This window comes from Saccopteryx leptura, chromosome 10 (assembly GCF_036850995.1).
Source record: "Saccopteryx leptura isolate mSacLep1 chromosome 10, mSacLep1_pri_phased_curated, whole genome shotgun sequence".
NCBI lineage: Eukaryota > Metazoa > Chordata > Mammalia > Chiroptera > Emballonuridae > Saccopteryx > Saccopteryx leptura.
In genome coordinates, this window is record NC_089512.1 from 9,861,533 (window position 1) to 9,879,230 (window position 17,698).

The 17,698-nt window shown below is 48.3% G+C and overlaps 1 protein-coding gene across 3 annotated transcripts in view; it reads right to left on the reverse strand.

Annotated features, from left to right (window-relative positions):
* Window positions 1–17,698, reverse strand: part of LARS2 (leucyl-tRNA synthetase 2, mitochondrial) — a 126,353-nt gene that overhangs the window by 49,883 nt on the left and 58,772 nt on the right. For all 3 annotated transcript variants that reach the window (XM_066351259.1, XM_066351257.1, XM_066351258.1), the window contains exons 8-9: window positions 6,747–6,854; window positions 4,536–4,695 (exon numbers count right to left, since the gene is read on the reverse strand). In XM_066351259.1, coding sequence (XP_066207356.1) covers window positions 4,536–4,695; window positions 6,747–6,854 — 268 coding nt within the window. The remainder of the gene's footprint in view (window positions 1–4,535; window positions 4,696–6,746; window positions 6,855–17,698) is intronic.

Genomic DNA, 17,698 nt, shown 5'->3' on the forward strand with positions numbered 1-17,698 from the left:
AAAACATTGTCTCTCCACATGGTGGAATATTACGCTGACATGAAAAGGAATGAAGTACTAATAAGCAGTACGACATGGGTGAACCCTGAAAACATGACACTAAGAGAAAAAAGCCAGTCACAAAAAGGGCAAATATCAGATGATTCCATTTATAGGAAATGTCCAGAACAGGCAAATCTCTGGAGACAGAAAGTGGATCAGTGCTTGCCCAGGGCTGGGGGAAGTGGGAGGAATGGGGGTGACCGCTGGAGGGTGTGGGATTTCTTCGGGGATGATAAGAATGTTCTAAAACTGGTGATAGATGTACAACTTTGGGGACATTATAAAACCATTATATTGTACACTGTGAGTGAGTGAATTTTGTAGTATGGTAATTCTATCTCATTAAAGTCATTACAATAAAAATATGAAAAAATTAGAGTACTGTGTTAAAGGGTTGGATAATTTTCATCTTCCATATAAAAGTTCTGTTATGACAGTTTTTCAATTAGAAAACAAACTGACCTTTAAACTTAAATATCAGCAGATTTGTAATGATTATACCATAACAACCTGCATGCTTGCTATACTTGATCAAAATCTATTTCTTAAAAAGAACAAAACAAAGACCTGAAGTTCACAGCCAGGTCTAGTTTCCCCCATATTTCTCATCAATCGTGTGCAGGCAACGTGAAGCAGGAAGACCAGGAAACCATGGAGCAGCTCGAAGTAACTGAAGCTTCATTCCGCAGGTGGATAACAGCTAAACACTTCACTCAGCGGGCAGATTACAGAGGGAACATTTTGGTTAAAGAGTGTCCTCTGCTCTCAGGGCCCCCACCATAAAGAAGGCAGGTCCCTCCTGCCTCCTGAAAAACTGACACACGGCTTCCGTTCAGTTACCAGCAGAGCAGTGAGTGCCCCGTGCAGTTCTCAGGGACAGTCTGCAGAAAAGGGGCTCTGCGGTCACTAAGTGTGACAGTGCCGTTGACCTCCTCTCTCAGCAGTCTCAGTGCCCATCAGCCCAGCAGAGCTGCCGAGAAGCCCAGAAGCAAAGACACCTGGTTAGTTTTGTTTCGTCCAGGTAACAGGAGGACAGAAGCTCTCCCCACCCCTCCAGAACCTCTCTGGGGCTGATAGAAATAATGTGGTTAAAGAACAAACTCTTTTCTGTCCAACCCCCATGCTGACACCATGGAGGGAGGAATTAGAAAAGAGCCAGCAATTAATTATTCAACGTCCTGGGGCTCCGGAGGAGATGAGGCTCTGGCTCTCTAATGTGTGGATGACGACAGCCCTTCAGGGAGACCCCACTTACCCTTTGGTCACAGAATGCATTGTGCAGACCACTGGTGACTCAGAGCTGAAGCCTGTGGCTCCAAAGCCCAGGGTTTGAATATATTAATATGAGGAATGGAAGAAAGGCTCCAGGAAAAGCCAGAACAGCTTCTAGAACTCTGACAGTCTCTTTCCCTTTTGATGCTTTTCATGGTGTCGTTCCTATCAAGGCGGCGCTTATATAACAGGACTTCAGTCTGAGGCGCTCAGCTGAGAAAAGGAGGCTCCGTCAGCGCTTACGGGAAGCCCGATTCCAAGAACTGCATGGGGGAGGGACCTGACTTTTGCTCTCTTAAAGGAATCTGTGCCAAATTATGGGACAACGAGTATAAAAACAGCACGTTTAGTCAGGAAGCAGAAAGCTGGCTCTGTCTTTGCCCTTCCCAACAGTTCTCAGAGCTGTCCCCGCCCTGCCATTCTGACCTCGGTTGTCCGCGGCCTTTACCATCTCTTCACGAGTGGGGGAAGCTGGTCCTCGCCTCCACTCTCTGCCCCTCGAGCTTGCGTTACCCTCCTCTTCAGAGGCAGCCACACTGTGTGCTGCCATGACTTCCAGCAATCACCGCTCTGACACACGTCACCCTCAAAAATCGACATTCGAGGAAAAACCCAGCCACGTGGCTGATCTGAGCCAGTTGGCAACAGTCGCTGTCGATGTTCAGGTTTAAGATGGAACTTCAAAGGCCAAAGGAGGCCTACATCCATATTCATACGGTCATTTTAATTCACCTTTTGGGAAACTGCATTATACTCAAAGCAATTTAGCCTGAAGTGACTAATGCCATGTCAATTAGTCAAATGTAAATTAACCTAGAGACTTTGAATAAATTGATATCTGCAAAAAAGAGTATCTCCACTCCGAAAATGAGAACTGGAAACTTGAGAGCCAAGTGTAATGTTCCAGTTGGCATTATTTCAGAGATTATTAAAAAGGGGGGAGAACGGAGCCAACGAGCCAGTCGAAGCTAAAATGAAGTGATCGGGCCAAGTCAGATGGGCTGATTCCCAAAGGACCACGGACACACGGGTTTCTGCATAGGCCGATGTAACGTCTTACATGGGAGAATGTTTTAAATTTATATAGTGCTTCTCATGTCAGGAACTCCATCTTTTTATAACTGATTAGCTCACGAACCCCCTGTTACTATGACCTCATTTTAGAATCTGTGTGCCCAAATTAACTATAAGAAGAAAATCTAAGGGCTAGATGTTCACATTTTTAGTTTTTTTCCATGTTAGATATTATTCAACCATCATGGCCTCCGAGGAACTTCAAAATGTTCATGAGCGTATAAACTATGAGTTTTCCCTCGAAAGTAAGCAGTTGAAAAGACCCCGATTTTTTTGAATAGAAAATAAAAGAGAGATGGCCTCATTGGACTTTATCAGCACACAGTGAAAATTTAACTCAATAGAGTCTTTTCTCAATTTTAATCTACGACAGCAACAGAGACAAAGCCAGGTTCCTTGTGTCTTGCGCCAGAGTGAACTGCACACGCAGCTGGCTGGCGCAGTTATGACCCCTGGAAGGCACACCTGTGAGCACTCATCTACGTGGCCCCGCCCGCGGAGCATGGGGCAGGCTCTTAGTAAGTGTTCCCTGATTTGAACCCTGGCTTCAACGCTGTAAGCAAACAGAGGTGAGCTGGGATGACACTGTCTATCCTTCCAACCTGATGTCAGGACATCTTTTACTCTGGTTATTTGAAGAATAGCAATTTAAAAAAAAATGTTAAATCATCATCCAAAACATTTTTGTTACTTAAAGAATTTAAATAGCCCTGGCCGGTTGGCTCAGTGGTAGAGCGTCGGCCTGGCGTGCAGGGGTCCCGGGTTCGATTCCCGGCCAGGGCACACAGGAGAAGCGCCCATCTGCTTCTCCACCCCTCCCCCTCTCCTTCCTCTCTGTCTCTCTCTTCCCCTCCCGCAGCCGAGGCTCCACTGAAACAAAGATGGCCCTGGCGCTGGGGATGGCTCCTTGGCCTCTGCCTCAGGCGCTAGAGTGGCTCTGGTCGCGGCAGAGCGACACCCCCGGAGGGGCAGAGCATCGCCCCCTGGTGGGCGTGCTGGGTGGATCCCGGTCGGGCGCATGCGGGAGTCTGTCTGACTGTCTCTCCCGTTTCTAGCTTCAGAAAAATACAAAAAAAAAAAAAAAAAAAAAAAAAAAAAGAATTTAAACAGACCCCAATGATTCGGACCATGTGCGCTGCAGTTTATACTCTATGGAAAGAGAGCAGGGGTGAGATTTTTATAGAAATATTTACACCTCTTCAGAGACCTCCTTCTAATCCATGGGGGACTTCCTTCCATTGGCCCAAGACCCAGATCCCATATGTCTTTCCTCGGGAAGAGCCTGTGAGTTTGTTTTGGAGACCTACCCCCACCACACAGGTTAGAGTCTTGATGGTCTAGCAGGAAAGGTACCTGGTCTTCCCTTGGCCAAGAAAAAGGCCAGGGGACCAACTGCCTCAAGCACTGAGGGCAACAGACAGCAGGTTCCCTCAGTCAGCGGCATTCAAGAGACTTCCCAGTTCCTGCTGTTCAGACTCCCAGGGCTGCGGCCCCAGCCCTCTGCCAGACTGGTTCCTCAGGGTTCCCAGTGGTCAGCAAGCCTCCCAGAGGTCAGCCTTCCTCTTCCCCTCCGGGTCAGCCAGAGGCGGGCTCTGTGCTTGCAGGGACAGACCCTAAGGCAGAGGCTCTCCCCATGTCCTCACTGACCAATAACATCGGCTCCGCCAACGCCGGGTCGGCTGGACCCATTCATTACAGACCTCTACTGGGCAGACTCTGTTCGTCGGCTCAGATTACTATGGGAATTCGTTACCGTAATGAAACTCAGTTGTTGAAAATGTGGCCTCTAATTCTCGGTGGCTTCCTTCCTGTCCCTGTCAGTGCAGTTCTATTTGAGGACGGAATTATGAACGAAGCAGAAAAGAGCTTTAAATCTAGATGGTACCTAAAGGAAAAGGAGCTAAGCTTTCACCAGATACTCAGGAAGACGCACACGAGCATGTCGCGCACAGGGAAACCAGGGGGGCGACTCGGCACTTCCAAAGGTCTGTTGCAATCCTCATGCTTTAACGTAAGAAAAGTAAAAAGTCAGGCCGGGGTGAAGAACGTACCACACGGGTGGCGTGTAAAGACCACGACCTCGGAAGCACCGTAAGGCGTTAACATAAGGCATCGCCCTCCGTCTCAGCCTTCACTCGCCAACTCACCTTGGCCTGGGACCAGCGCCTTCCGGAAGGCTTCCTTCAGGGAGCTGTGCCCGTGTAGGAGTCTGTGGCTGGGGGTGACAGCAACGTGGGACGCACCGTAAACGGCCTCGGGGGTGGCCGTGTAGGCGCTCAGCTTCTCTCCGGTGACTCGCCCGTCAACCTGGCAGGGGAGGGCAGAGTCGTTTCACGTTCTAGTGCTCCCAGCTACATCCCCTCCTCCTGTCCCCTCCTCAGTCGCAAACAGTGGGGACAGCGGCTGGCCACAGCCCCAGGGATGCAGAGGAGGGAGGGAGAGGAGAGGACCGCAGCCCTTCCATCAGAAGCCCTGCCCAGTGCCCTCCACCCGGCGTCCTGGGGGCCCCGGCCCGGAGAGGGTCAAGGCGGCTCGGAGAGGTGCCGTCCCGCATTACTGGCTCCTTCGTCCAGTGTCTGCTAAATCGCTCGTCCCGAGAAAGGAGGTCCATCCCCCAAGATTTAAAGAAGAGTAAAAAACAGCGGCGTCCACTTTTCTAACCAGAGAAAGTCTCTGCAGTGAACACCGTCTGGAAGAGGAGAGAGGACGGCCTGAGCGGCCTGACCGAGTGCTCCCGGGGTGGGAAGCGCCCTTCGAGGAAGAGCATCCACTCGGTATGGGCGGAACGCCCGTCATGAGGCAGATAAGGAGGAGAATGGCCCCTTCCTTCACACACCCATTCACTCAGTTTCAGAGTGCCTGTGTGAGGCGCTTGGGGCCTGTAATCAAAAGCCCACGCTATGTCCCAAGTCCCAGTTCGTTGGCACCTACGGATCAGGCCTGGGGCCACAGAGGCACAGCCACATGGCCCGCACCCACAGGACTGGGTGTTCCCTCCTGAGACATCTCATTTTCCAGTGGCTCCAGGAACGGAGACGGGAACATCTTCATTGTGAAATGTTGGGACGGGGGAGAATGTAGCAGCTGCCGTGGGGCTCAGAGAGCCACCCCTTCACACTGTTTGAGGAGCAAAGGCCTTCGATGTGGGACCAGACGAGCCAGCCTAACACGTAGGACCCCAAAAATGATGGCGCTGGGAGTCTGAACAGAAGTCACAGCTGGACATCTCACCACCCTCTCAGAAAGGCCTAACACATGCGACCCCAAAAATGATGGCGCCGGGAGTCTGAACCGAAGTCACAGCTGGACATCTCACCACCCTCTCAGAAAGGCAGGAAGAGGAAAAACTGGTTTCAGGCTTTGATTTTCAAAGATTTTCAAAGTGCACACGCAGGTTCCTCTCTCTGCAGCTGGAGTGGGTTGGGTCACTCTGGTGAGGGGACAGCACAGGCATCGTGAGCTCAGGGACCAGCAGCATGTGCTCAGTGGACACCAGCTGTGGCTGTCCGCAGGAAAGAGCCCGGGGCGGTAGGTCAGCTCTGTCTGTTGGCTGCTGCTCCCCCTCCTAAGGGTCTGACCGGGACGAAGGCGAGGGGAGGGTTTAGAGCTAAATGAACAGGGCACGCAGGTCTTGACTGGAGGAGAAACCAGAGGATGAGGAAGAACACCCGGGCAACAAACGGCAGCAGAGCAACTTTCTAGTCAGCAGAGACAAAGAGAGAGGTTTGAGGGAAGCTTCCAGGGCAGGGGTTCTTTGGGAGTGACCTCCAGCCATGTTTCTGCAGCAGGTGAACCTGGGTAAGCACAGTCCTTAACAGCTTTATGTCTGTCTAGAGAATGTGTCGCAGTTACCCCCGGCTCCCTGTTCTGAGGACACAGTGAGAGCCCAGGAGAATACCCACACAGACATTCTGCACTTCAATTCGGGGAGTTCATGAACGCCCAGAAGACCGTCTGTATCTGCGCTGTCCGCTACGGTAGCCAGAGCAGTGTGTCGCCACGAGCACTTGACGTGGGTGCTATCGTGTAAAAGACTGTACAGATTCTCAAAGACTCTGTACTAAAACAAGAGTGTTAACTATTTCCTTTCCAATTATTTTGTTGATCACATCTTGAAACAGCAACATTTTGAATATAATGGGTTGAGTGAAATGATGTGATTAAAATCAATTTCACCTGTTCCTTTGCACTTTAAAAGTTGTGGCTACTGGGAAATGTGAAATCATGTATGTGACTCTCACTCTTCCTACGGGACACGCTGCTGCGGAGCTCTGAGTTGCTGGTCTTGTCCATGAGCTGCAACAATGCAGAAGGGGACCTGTGAGCACTAACTGCTGGGAAGGCTGTTGCGCGGTCACCTTTAACGTGAAGTCCAGATGGCAGCCCACACAGTCACCGATCCAGTGGGCCTGCATGCCTTTTATCCCATACCATTCCGGAAGGTCTGCCAACGCGTCCTGCATGGCCTGTCGGAACGAAAGAAACAGAGAGGGAGATGCACCAGGCTCGAGAAAGCAAATGATCTGGGGCTTGCTGAGGAAGGACAACTGGGGACCCTGAAGGAGGCTCAGGCCTTAGCCTTCTTCTCGTTCACCTGCCAACCAGACGGGCCCAGCAAAGGTGAGACACAGACGCACTCCTCATGACTCAACTTTGTGAGATGGGTTTGACGGATTTCTCTGTTCTGAGTGGGTCAAGGTTTCACGGAAGGAGGACCACGGACAGGGAAGGGCCCTAGTGAACGTCTTTGATGAATGTGGTGAGTGCATTCTGTCCCACAGTCCAAGAACTAAACAAAAGAAGTTCAAGTTTATGAATTTGAAACTCTTAAGCCACTTGTGGGATGGGTGTTCATCAACTCAGCTATATCATGTACAAAATACATTACATCTTTGCATTTGAAAATAGAGATTAATGTAAGCGAAACCATCACATTGGTTTATATAAATGCTTGCTATTAGAAAGGCATATTGCTTTTCATTGTCATTTGTCCACTTTCAATCCTAAATTATACCTATTCAAAACGGGGGCTTTTCGACACCTTATTCTGCATGGCCTCACGCACATGCCAGCCCTGATCATTTGATGATGAGACTCATTCCTCCAACAGATAACATGAGATTTAAAAAGTAAATCATGTATTTATAATGTGAAGAGCCCAATTTAAATTCCTAATTGGATTATGATGGATACAGGCAACATAATGACGCTTTGTCGAGTGTCCTGTAACTCACAAAGTGCTCTTACACACATCTCTCCTCCCACACTGTGGGGGGCGGCTCACTTCCAGAGCCCGCTCTCGCACTGGGCCACAGGGATGGGCACGCCGGAACCGAACCACACTAATAGCGCTGCTTCCCCGACCCTGTGGAGGCTCCTACGCGACCATGTGAGGAACGAAGCAGAGCGCTTCCCACCCCTGTCAGCAGTCCTTTCTCATCAGGAGGGTCTGGAACATCAAGGTCCAGACATTTCTTTGTAGGCAGAAATTGTGGGTAACGGACACCATCAAGCTGACGGCAATGTGTCCTCTCCACACTAGAACCTCCCTAGGCATTGGGGGTCCGGGCATTGACAAGGTAGGATGTGCCTAAGTCCCTAATGTAAAGTTTAAATATGGGAGCTCCCCCTTATCCATGGGGGATATGTTCCAATACCCCCAAGGATGCCTAAAACCACGGATGGCACTGAATCCTATATATACTATGTTTTTTCCTAAATATATGTACCTATGATAAAGTTTAATTTATAAATTCAGTACAGCAAGAAATGAACAACGATAACTAGGAATAAAATAGAACAATTGTAATAATACATTGCAATGAAAGCTGAGAGAATGTAGTCTTTCTCTGATAACTGAGATGGCTACTAAGTGACTAGCAGGTGGAGCGTGAACACCGTGGCGGACAAAGGGGACGATTCACACCCTGGACGGGACAGGGCGGGGAAAGAGCAAGACTCCCTCATGCTACTGAGAACAACATGCAATTTCAAACTTGTGAATTGTTTATTTCTGGAACTTTCCATTTGATATTTCTGGACCGCTTTTGACTATGAGTAACAAACTGCACAGAGCGAAACTGTGGGTGGGGTGGAGGGGGGCTTACAAATGACATCTGTTGCTATCGGTTGGGTAACTGATCGAAATTCAGCACCAAATGCTATTTGCACCAAAGCAGAGAGGACCCAGGCTGTGGAGAAGAGCCCAGGGGAGCAGGAGATCGGTGGGGAGGGAGGGAGGCGCAGGGGCAGAATGAAAAGCAGGAGAGAGAGAAGGCGCTGGGTGAGCGGACTCCGAAGGAGGGGGAGGAGTCGTCACGGGGGGGGGGGGGGCTGCTGGGTGCAGAATAAAGGCTCTGATAACATACCAAAGGAAAGAAAAAGGAGAATCTGACAGCAGGAGCAAGGCAGGTGATGGGGAAGTGGTGCAGGTGAAGGAATGAAAACTGGGAAGGAGAAAAGTCCCTCGCGGGGGGGGGGGTGTCCCTGAGCAACTGTGGGGTGTCCGCCTCGTCGGTGCAATGAGCAGCAGCTGCAACACACAACACTGGGCTTCTCGCCCGGTCAGCCACGGCGTGAGCCTTCCTGCAGCAAGGCTACCTACCCATCCTGAGTGACGAGCCAAGGGAAGAGGGCACACACCACGCTGACGTCAAAACAGAATCAGACGTGTGCGTGCGAGCCAGAAAAAGGACAGCACTGTGAAGTGTGGTGAGGAGTCCGGGCTGTCCTTGTAACATCACATCACACCAAGGCTTATTCATAACGGGAGGGCCCCTTCCTGCCTGCCACCAGAGAACCCCGTGATGTGATAAGGTGCCGAAGAACTGTAACAGTTAGTATTGGCAACGCCATTTTTAAGAGGAAAAGTCAGGCCTCTAACCCCCTCCTTTCTGTGGAGAATGGAGGGAGAAGAATGTGGGAGCTTCCTGGCTTACAAGGACAACCGGGTCATCTAGTCATAGTTTAACTAGAGTTCTCTGGAAGGATAAAGGTTATCTGAAAACTTCCTCTTCCCCTTCAATAAGATCCTTTAGGAGACAATGTTTACATACCCTACACTGATTCTGGCTCTTCCTCCCCTCCTGGAGTCCTGAGAGTGAGGTATACCTCTAGACCAGGGGTAGTCAACCTTTTTATACCTACCGCCCACTTTTGTATCTCTGTTAGTAGTAAAATTTTCTAACTGCCCACCGGTTCCACAGTAATGGTGATTTATAAAGTAGGGAAGTAACTTTACTTCATAAAATTTATAGAGCAGAGTTACAGCAAGTTAAAGCATATAATAATAATTACTTACCAAGTACTTTATGTCAGATTTTCGCTAAGTTTGGCAGAATAAATCTTTATAAAACAAATTACTATAGTTAAAATCTATCTTTTTGTTTATACTTTGGTTGCTCTGCTACCGCCCACCATGAAAGCTGGAACGCCCACTAGTGGGCGGTAGGGACCAGGTCGACTACCACTGCTCTAGACAAAGGGATCACGAGGCCACTCCCCTCGCCTGAAAAACCTGCATTCTGTAACATTTTATATGCTTTCTAATAATCATCCCTTTTGAAATCCTTTATATGTATAAAACTTGTAAACTAAAGCTAGCCTCAATACTTTTAGCAAAGGTAATTTCCTATTTCCTAATCCTCAGCTAAAATTTTTCACTATTGTGGCAATGACCCTAGAAGATTTGGGAATGTCTTTGATATGTAAAACGACATTTATGGCTACTGTGTTGATATGTAAAACGACATTTATCACTATTGTGTTACCTTGTAAGTTTTGATATGTAGGAATGTTTTTCCTTTAAATAGATCCTAGGAATGTTGTAAGCTTGTTAGTAATTGACCTCCTTTTACCCCAATCTGTATGTGATCAAGTCTATATAACTAGCCTCAAGAGCTATATTCGAGGCTGCACGATTTGGGTTAGCTATACCCCGTGTAAGTCATATGTAGCCGGCTTATTAATAAATCTCCTCCTAAAATTTCTTCTGTATCCTGCCTCAGTGTCTCTACATAACCCGTGGAATTAAGATAATGTACTTTATAACAGTGACGCGACACTCCTCCATGAAGAGACCCAACTACCCAGCTGGGGATTACAGGTCATTTTCAACAAAATAATCCTTGCGTTCTCCCATTTCTAGACTGTTACATATGAGGGACGGACACGCTTTTTATGACAACATGTCATCAACTAGAAACTGTGGGCATTTGGAGGTCTACCTGGCCATTTGGAAAGAAGATCCGTGAAACCAAGGGGCTGAGAAAGAAGATTCAGAAAGATCGAGGTTAGGTTTAGAACTTGATCTTCTGGCATGATCTATGTTCCACGCACTTCCCGGTAACGGCACTATGTTTCTGTAGGGAGGCTGGCCCTGTGTCCCAGGCAGGGTCCAAGAGAGTCTAGAGTTGCCAGTTTTAGCTAAAATAAGAAGCACATCATCAGGTGCCAATGTCACACAGTGTTCCAACTGCCTGTGATGGTGAGAGGGCTTCCCAGGCTTCCAACAGAAAACCGTGAATCCTTTATGGTTACAAATAAAGTTTGGGTACAGAGCGCTTCAAGCCCGACGAAGTTCCCTGGTCCCCTGGACACAGAGGCCAGGGAAGTCGCCTAGGGTGGCCCGCGTGGGAGATATTTAAAGGGTCTCTAGGGCGGTCGAGCTAATATGACGTGGTGAAATCTCACTGGCTGACGGACAGTCGCTTTTTTCCAAAGGGCTCCTGGGAAGTTTCTTCTGGCACGCAGGAATGTGGGCGGTTCTAGCCAAATTCCCGGGTCTGGTGTCTCACATGACCGTCCCCCATTGCTGACCACTCCACAATACTGTCTTGATATCATTGTAACAAGAGTGTAAAATCTTAAGTATAATATATATTAATAATATAATATGTAAACAATTAATCTTCTAATAAACATAAAAATTCTAGAAAGCCTTTCAATTTACAGAGCAATTTTGGGGGGTCTTCAATGACAACAAGCATGTAACTAGTGCATGATAAACTCTGAAAACGACCCATGGTGTTTCCTCTCCCGTGATCAGTTAGGTTCCATTTAACTTCCAAGCAAACCTACATGTGTCCTTCCATCAGCTAAAGCCCCTATTACATGATTTGAAGATCGGCTCCATCTCCCGTTCTGCCCGTGGCTGCCACAGAAAACGCAGCATGGACAAGGTCTGACTCTGACAGCACCTTCCGCCCAGTCCTTCCCTGGCATTCCCGAGCCACAGTCGTAAGCCCTCTCATTGAGTTTCTCTCTGGATTGCATAGTCCAGGCCCTGATACACCTTGTAGAAATGCTCTGCTTAAAATATGCAGATCTCAGTGAGGACACAAGATTCAAATAAGATGAAATGTGGACACTTTGAGATGCTAATTATGGGGAGGAGGGGAGAAACACCCTCCTGCTTAATACCTTACCAAGTTTATGGATATTTTTAAGAACCAATAACAATTTAAAAATAAACCAAATGAGATCAACATCTTGAGAAGAGCTCAGCAAGCCCTTTTTAGTCCCCACTGAGAAATGAGCGTTATCCGTGGCTGATTTCTGACGAACGCCTGCTCAACAGCCCTGCCCAGTCTCTCTGTCACCCTAGGGCTGGCCCGTCTCCATAGGGACGGGACCGGGGTGAGTGTCAACAGCCCTATAGTTGTTCACTCTGGAGAGCTGTTTTTACCTGTTTGTTTTGGGTTTCACTGAGATTATAGCCTTCTGTAAGGCCAGTATCCACGGCTACCATCACAACCGCCTGGCCTATGCAGGTTTGCATTGGATTCGGACAGTAGATAAAGAAACAACGGAACCAAAAACTGGTGGGCCATCACCTTTAATCCTAGCTTGCACCCGGCAGGCAAGTAAAAACACACACTGGGCTCCAAAACCCACTCACATTCAGTGCTCACAAAGCTACTGACTTATCCAAGTTTCCTAGAATCAAAGGTTTCTAGCTCACCAGACTTATTCACCTCTGTTCCCCATCTCCTTCCTTCTCCCTGCACAAACTCTGCACAAACTGGCTTCTCACTCAGCACTCCACCATCCTGGCTGCTTCTCCTGACCTCCTCCACGTGGCCTTTCTCTGCTCTCCTCTCTAATGCTAATCTCAGGAACTGAGAGAGAGCAAGCTCCCAGTCTGCCCCACTTTATAGTGTAGAAATCCAAACCTTTAATCCAATATACAAACAAGGAAGTCTCCGACACAAAGTCACTTATCTGAGGCATAATGGGATTCCTCATGAGAGAGCACCACCCCACATCAAAAAGGGTGGGAAAGGCTTAGTCTTAAAACTAAGCCTTAGGCCAGGGGTCCCCAAACTACGGCCAGCGGGCCGCATGCGGCCCCCTGAGGCCATTTATCCGGCCCCCACCGCACTTCTGGAAGGGGCACCTCTTTCATTGGTGGTCAGTGAGAGGAGCATAGTCCCCATTGAAATACTGGTCAGTTTGTTGATTTAAATTTACTTGTTCTTTATTTTAAATATTGTATTTGTTCCCGTTTTGTTTTTTTACTTTAAAATAAGATATGTGCAGTGTGAATAGGGATTTGTTCATAGTTTTTTTTTATAGTCTGGCCCTCCAATGGTCTGAGTGACAGTGAACTGGCCCCCTGTGTAAAAAGTTTGGGGACCCCTGCCTTAGGCTATAAGAATCCTGCCTGCTTATAGCAGGTGTCCCCCACACCCAATGCAAACTATAAGCGAGCAGGCATATATATCATATTTACAAACTTTTTTTGGGGGGGGGTATTTTTCTGCAACTAGAAACGGGGAGAGATAGTCAGACAAACTCCCGCATGCGCCCGACCACGCCCACCAGGGGCTACGCTCTGCCCACCAGGGGGCGTCGCTCTGCCGAGACCAGAGCCACTCTAGCGCCTGGGGCAGAGGCCAAGGAGTCATCCCCAGCGCCCGGGCCATCTTTGCTCCAATGGAGCCTTGGCTGCGGGAGGGAAAGAGAGAGACAGAGAGGAAGGAGGGGGGGGGTGGAGAAGCAAATGGGCGCTTCTCCTATGTGCCCTGGCCGGGAATCGAACCCAGGTCCCCCGCACACCAGGCCGACGCTCTACCGCTGAGCCAACCGGCCAGGGCCACAAACTTATTTGACCAACACCTTCCTTCCCCCTTTTTTTTTTGCTATTGTATCTACAGTGATAGCACCTGGTACTCATCTCGTTTCGCATCCTTACCTTTGGCAAACAATTGGCAGTGACTCCCTTCCCCATCCTGACCAACCTGCACTTGTGGGAATCTTAATGGTTCCCAGTATCCAAAAACCTGAGGAGATAGCAGGTTTTGAGACTCTTTTTTAAAAGGGGCGATACAATCCCTTTTCAAATAAAAGTTGAAGGAACACAGCCTATGCTGCTCTAGAGATGCCCTGTGCCCTGCTAGGCTCTCTCCGTCAGCTCCCCAGGCTTGGACACAGTTTGGAAACCATTCATTTCTTCAACTCCCCCCATTTAATAAGGGAAGAAATGGCTCCCTCAACCAAGTCAACAGCAGACCCAACGATGCATGAATTATCCAGATCTGATTGTTCTGGGACCACCGTGCTCAGTGCTCTGGTCTCTTTGGGTAAATTAAACAAAAGACAACTTCTTCCACGTGTGAAACCTAGAAACCAATAATATAAATAGGCTTCTCATTCATTTTTCACAAATAATTTCTGTATGTAATACTCAACCTGACGTCTTAAAGCTGTGCTGTGGTTATTATTCAGCGTTTAGAGAAGTACTTTGGTTTATAGAAAAGCCTTATAATCCTTTTGCTAGGACAGGTCTGCAAACAGAGCCATTACGGCCCCCCCCCCAACAAGACAGCACGTGGACCAAGATGCTTTCAGGAGTTGAAACAGAGTTGCGTATTAATGAGTCTATACGTGAGCTACTGTTTAAGGACATGAAGCAACAGGAGATGGGCTAAAGCAAACATCCAATCCAAAAAAAAAAGAAAAAAAAAAAAAAGAAAAGGCTTTTGTAATACAAAATATAATCAGGAATAAGAAAGAGGAAAGATTAAAACTCAAAAGCTGAGGATAAAAAGAGGATTAGATATAACCTGGCCGACCTGACTCCTTCTTCAAAGAAGCAGAAATAACGGCAAGAACAAATCCATTCTTCCCAGGAGAAGACAGTACTCGAGCTGAAGAATTAACAACAATATGCAACAGGACCACAGGGGAGAATTCTACAGGAAGTGTTTTTAAGAATATGATACATTTTAGAAGACGGTGGTTGAAGGAAAGTTAGGCAGATTGAGAAATGCAGACCTTTTAGAACAAGTGGACTTAGTAGCTACCAAGCGGGGAGCAGTGAAGCCGGGACCCTGCGAGTGGACGGAGATTTGAGACAGTAGGAAAGAGACAAAATTTAATGAGAAGATTTAATTAAAGTGGGGTGCTTTTTAAAAGCTCAACGCTGAGCCTACTTCTGAATCAGTGTGTGATGTGATTAGCAATTATTTTTGAATTTTAGTTAATACTGTTTTTCTAAAACATTTTGTTGCCAAGAGTTCTTTATTCTTTTAAAGATCATTTCAGTTCTAATAAAGGAAAATCAATCCCAAAGGAAGGAAAACATTTAAAAATCCAAATGTCCCCTCTAGAATAGTCTAGAGCAGGGGTCTCAAACTCGCGGCCCGCGGGCCGCATGAGGCCCGCCGAACAATTTTGTGCAGCCCACAGACTAATCCACAAAGTTCAAAATATTTTGGATAAAATTAAGTAAGCCTATGGGCCTACTTGTATTTGCCTAATGGCTGTGATCTTGCTCTGCGGCCCACATGCTGAGTTGAGTTTGAGACCCCTGGTCTAGAGTAATAAACTCTCTCTCATCCTAGTCTCATTCTCCTGCATAAAGATATCCACAAAAATTTATACATTAAAATTTTCATTTGGCAGGATGTTTACCTTCCTCTGATAACCCTACACTAACCTCTCTTCTGAAATGTTTTATGTATTTCTAGCAAAATCCATTTGCTGTGGCATCTCAGTGCAAAACATTACATACAAATACAGTCGTGCTGTTCACGAGTGTCAGTTCCAACGAAGGTGCTATTAACCCTGGAGGAAAATAATCATTTGTGAGCAAGGCCACCTGCTAATGAGGGGGGACTGGCCACCAAGGTGTGGACTCGCGGGTCGTGGGTCAGCAGGCAAGAAAGGAGAGGAGGCCCCCACCAGCCCACACTCACAGCAAGCGTGCAGCATCTCGGAGCCACACACACATGCTGCTAACCAGCTTCCGGAGAGCTGGGAAGAGGTGCTTTCTGGGTGCGGCCGTCAGGGTGGCCAGGTGCACGCTCTGTGGGGGAGGACAAGGTGAAGGGAGCTCGGAAACTGCAGAGGCAGCCCATGTGGCTAACCTCTCCTCGTCCACGTATCCACATATATATTTATGATGGCCACACTTACCAGCCTTGACCCCTTCTGACCCAGGTAGCCCACTTCTTCAGCACAACTGTTCTAATTCCACTAACTTCCAAGAGATGGTGATTGGAGGTTCTGAAATGTCACCACCATCCTCCTAACGATGCAGATGACAGAGGCCAAACTCTCCTAACGGCAGAGCCACCTACCTGTCTGCCGAGGCAGCTTCTGACTCCCAGAGGCCGCCCGCAGCACCTCAGGATCCTTACAAAGGAGGGGCTGTAACTGCACCCGGCAGACAGGGAGGGAGAAGTTAAATGGCCACATCGCGGCGGACAGGGAGGGAGAAGTTAAATGGCCACATCGCGGCGGACAGGGAGGGAGAAGTTAAATGGCCACATCGCGAACACTGTGCTCTGCCCAGTGTGCGGCACCAGGCTGCCTTTGCCTGAAGAGGCAGTTCTGTTCCGGGAAAGCGGAGTCTTAGGGGCAAGACTGAAAGCTTTTGTTGGTCTCATCAAGAGAAACGAAATGGAGAGAGCGGTTCCAGGGGACTTTCTGCTCAATTACCTTCAACTTGGAAGCCTGCCTATGAATTCCAGCCTCGCAAGAACCGTCCCTCTCCAAGACTCTCAGGTCTGAAGATGTCTAAATAAATCCCAGCATAACCCTGCAATTAGGCTGTTCTGCGTTTTAATCATCAAAATCATCATCATGGAAAATTTGGAAAAGACAGAAAGGATGATGGAAAAATAACAATTATGCAAATAGGCTTAAGCACCCAGAGAGATCATCCTTAATCTTTTGTTCTGTGTCTTCCGTCCTAAGTATTCCCATCTTCCATTGATTCTCAGATGCACATTTCCCCCCAAACTCTGAAACTAGGACGTGTCTCTGACAGCGTTCAGCTTTCTCAGTGGAGCATACAATTTAAGACCAATGGGGTGTCAGAGTTGATCAGATATAGTAGGAGCATGTGTACCTGTGAACACGTTTTTACAGAGTTCAGATCATGTTGTTAATATGTTCCTTATAACGAGAGTCTACCTTTTGCCAGAGTTCATAACTTGTTACAGCCCTAGAAAGGATCAAATCTCTATTTTGAGCAGCCCTGACACTTCGAGTTAGCCACCGGGAATAGTAAGCAAAATATGTTGAGAAACAGGAAGATATTATGGAAAACAAAGCAGTATAGTATGGAGATGCATGCATCTGTTAATGACTGTTTCCCTAACAGCACCAGCAGCCGCTGGCTCAGTCTCCCACCTCCTAGGCAGGGGGGGGGGGGGGGGCTGAAAGCCCCCAGGTCAGGACAGGACGTTGGGCTAGAGAATAATGATGCAGAATAATGACCTAGCTCCAGCTCCGAGAGGCCAGCAAGCCGATTCCATCAGGAACAAACTGAAACCCTCTCATCGCCGTCCCTTCCATTACGCGGCCATTTGGGCCCTCTCCCCGTACCTATCACTTCTCCTAATGGCTAATGCTCTGCTTCCTGCAACAGGCGCTGCCTGCCTTCTGCACCAGGTTCTCGAAAACGCTTGGTTGCTTGGGAACCAGCACTTAAGAGCAGGTGGCGAGAACACAGGTCTGGGACTGAGGTGACCCCAGCTGGGCCTGGCTTTCCTGGGCTGGGGGGGGGGGGTCTCAGTTATAAAATGAGGGATGGGCCGGATCAGTCATTTTCTAAGGACACCTCGAGCCGACAATCAGCTTCCCAGGCAGCAGGTGGAGGACAGGATACCTTGTCCCTTTGTTTCAATTTGTTTTTAGACATCAGATTGATTTAGTGACTTCGAGCAGCCGCGTCGGCAGGCACAAGGGGAGCCTGCCATTTGTTTTCTTCAGGTCAGGGCAGGGATTAAAAAGCACAGGGGACGCTGAGCTAACAATTCAAAGACCCCCTAAGCTAGAGACGTTCAGTGGCGACACTCAC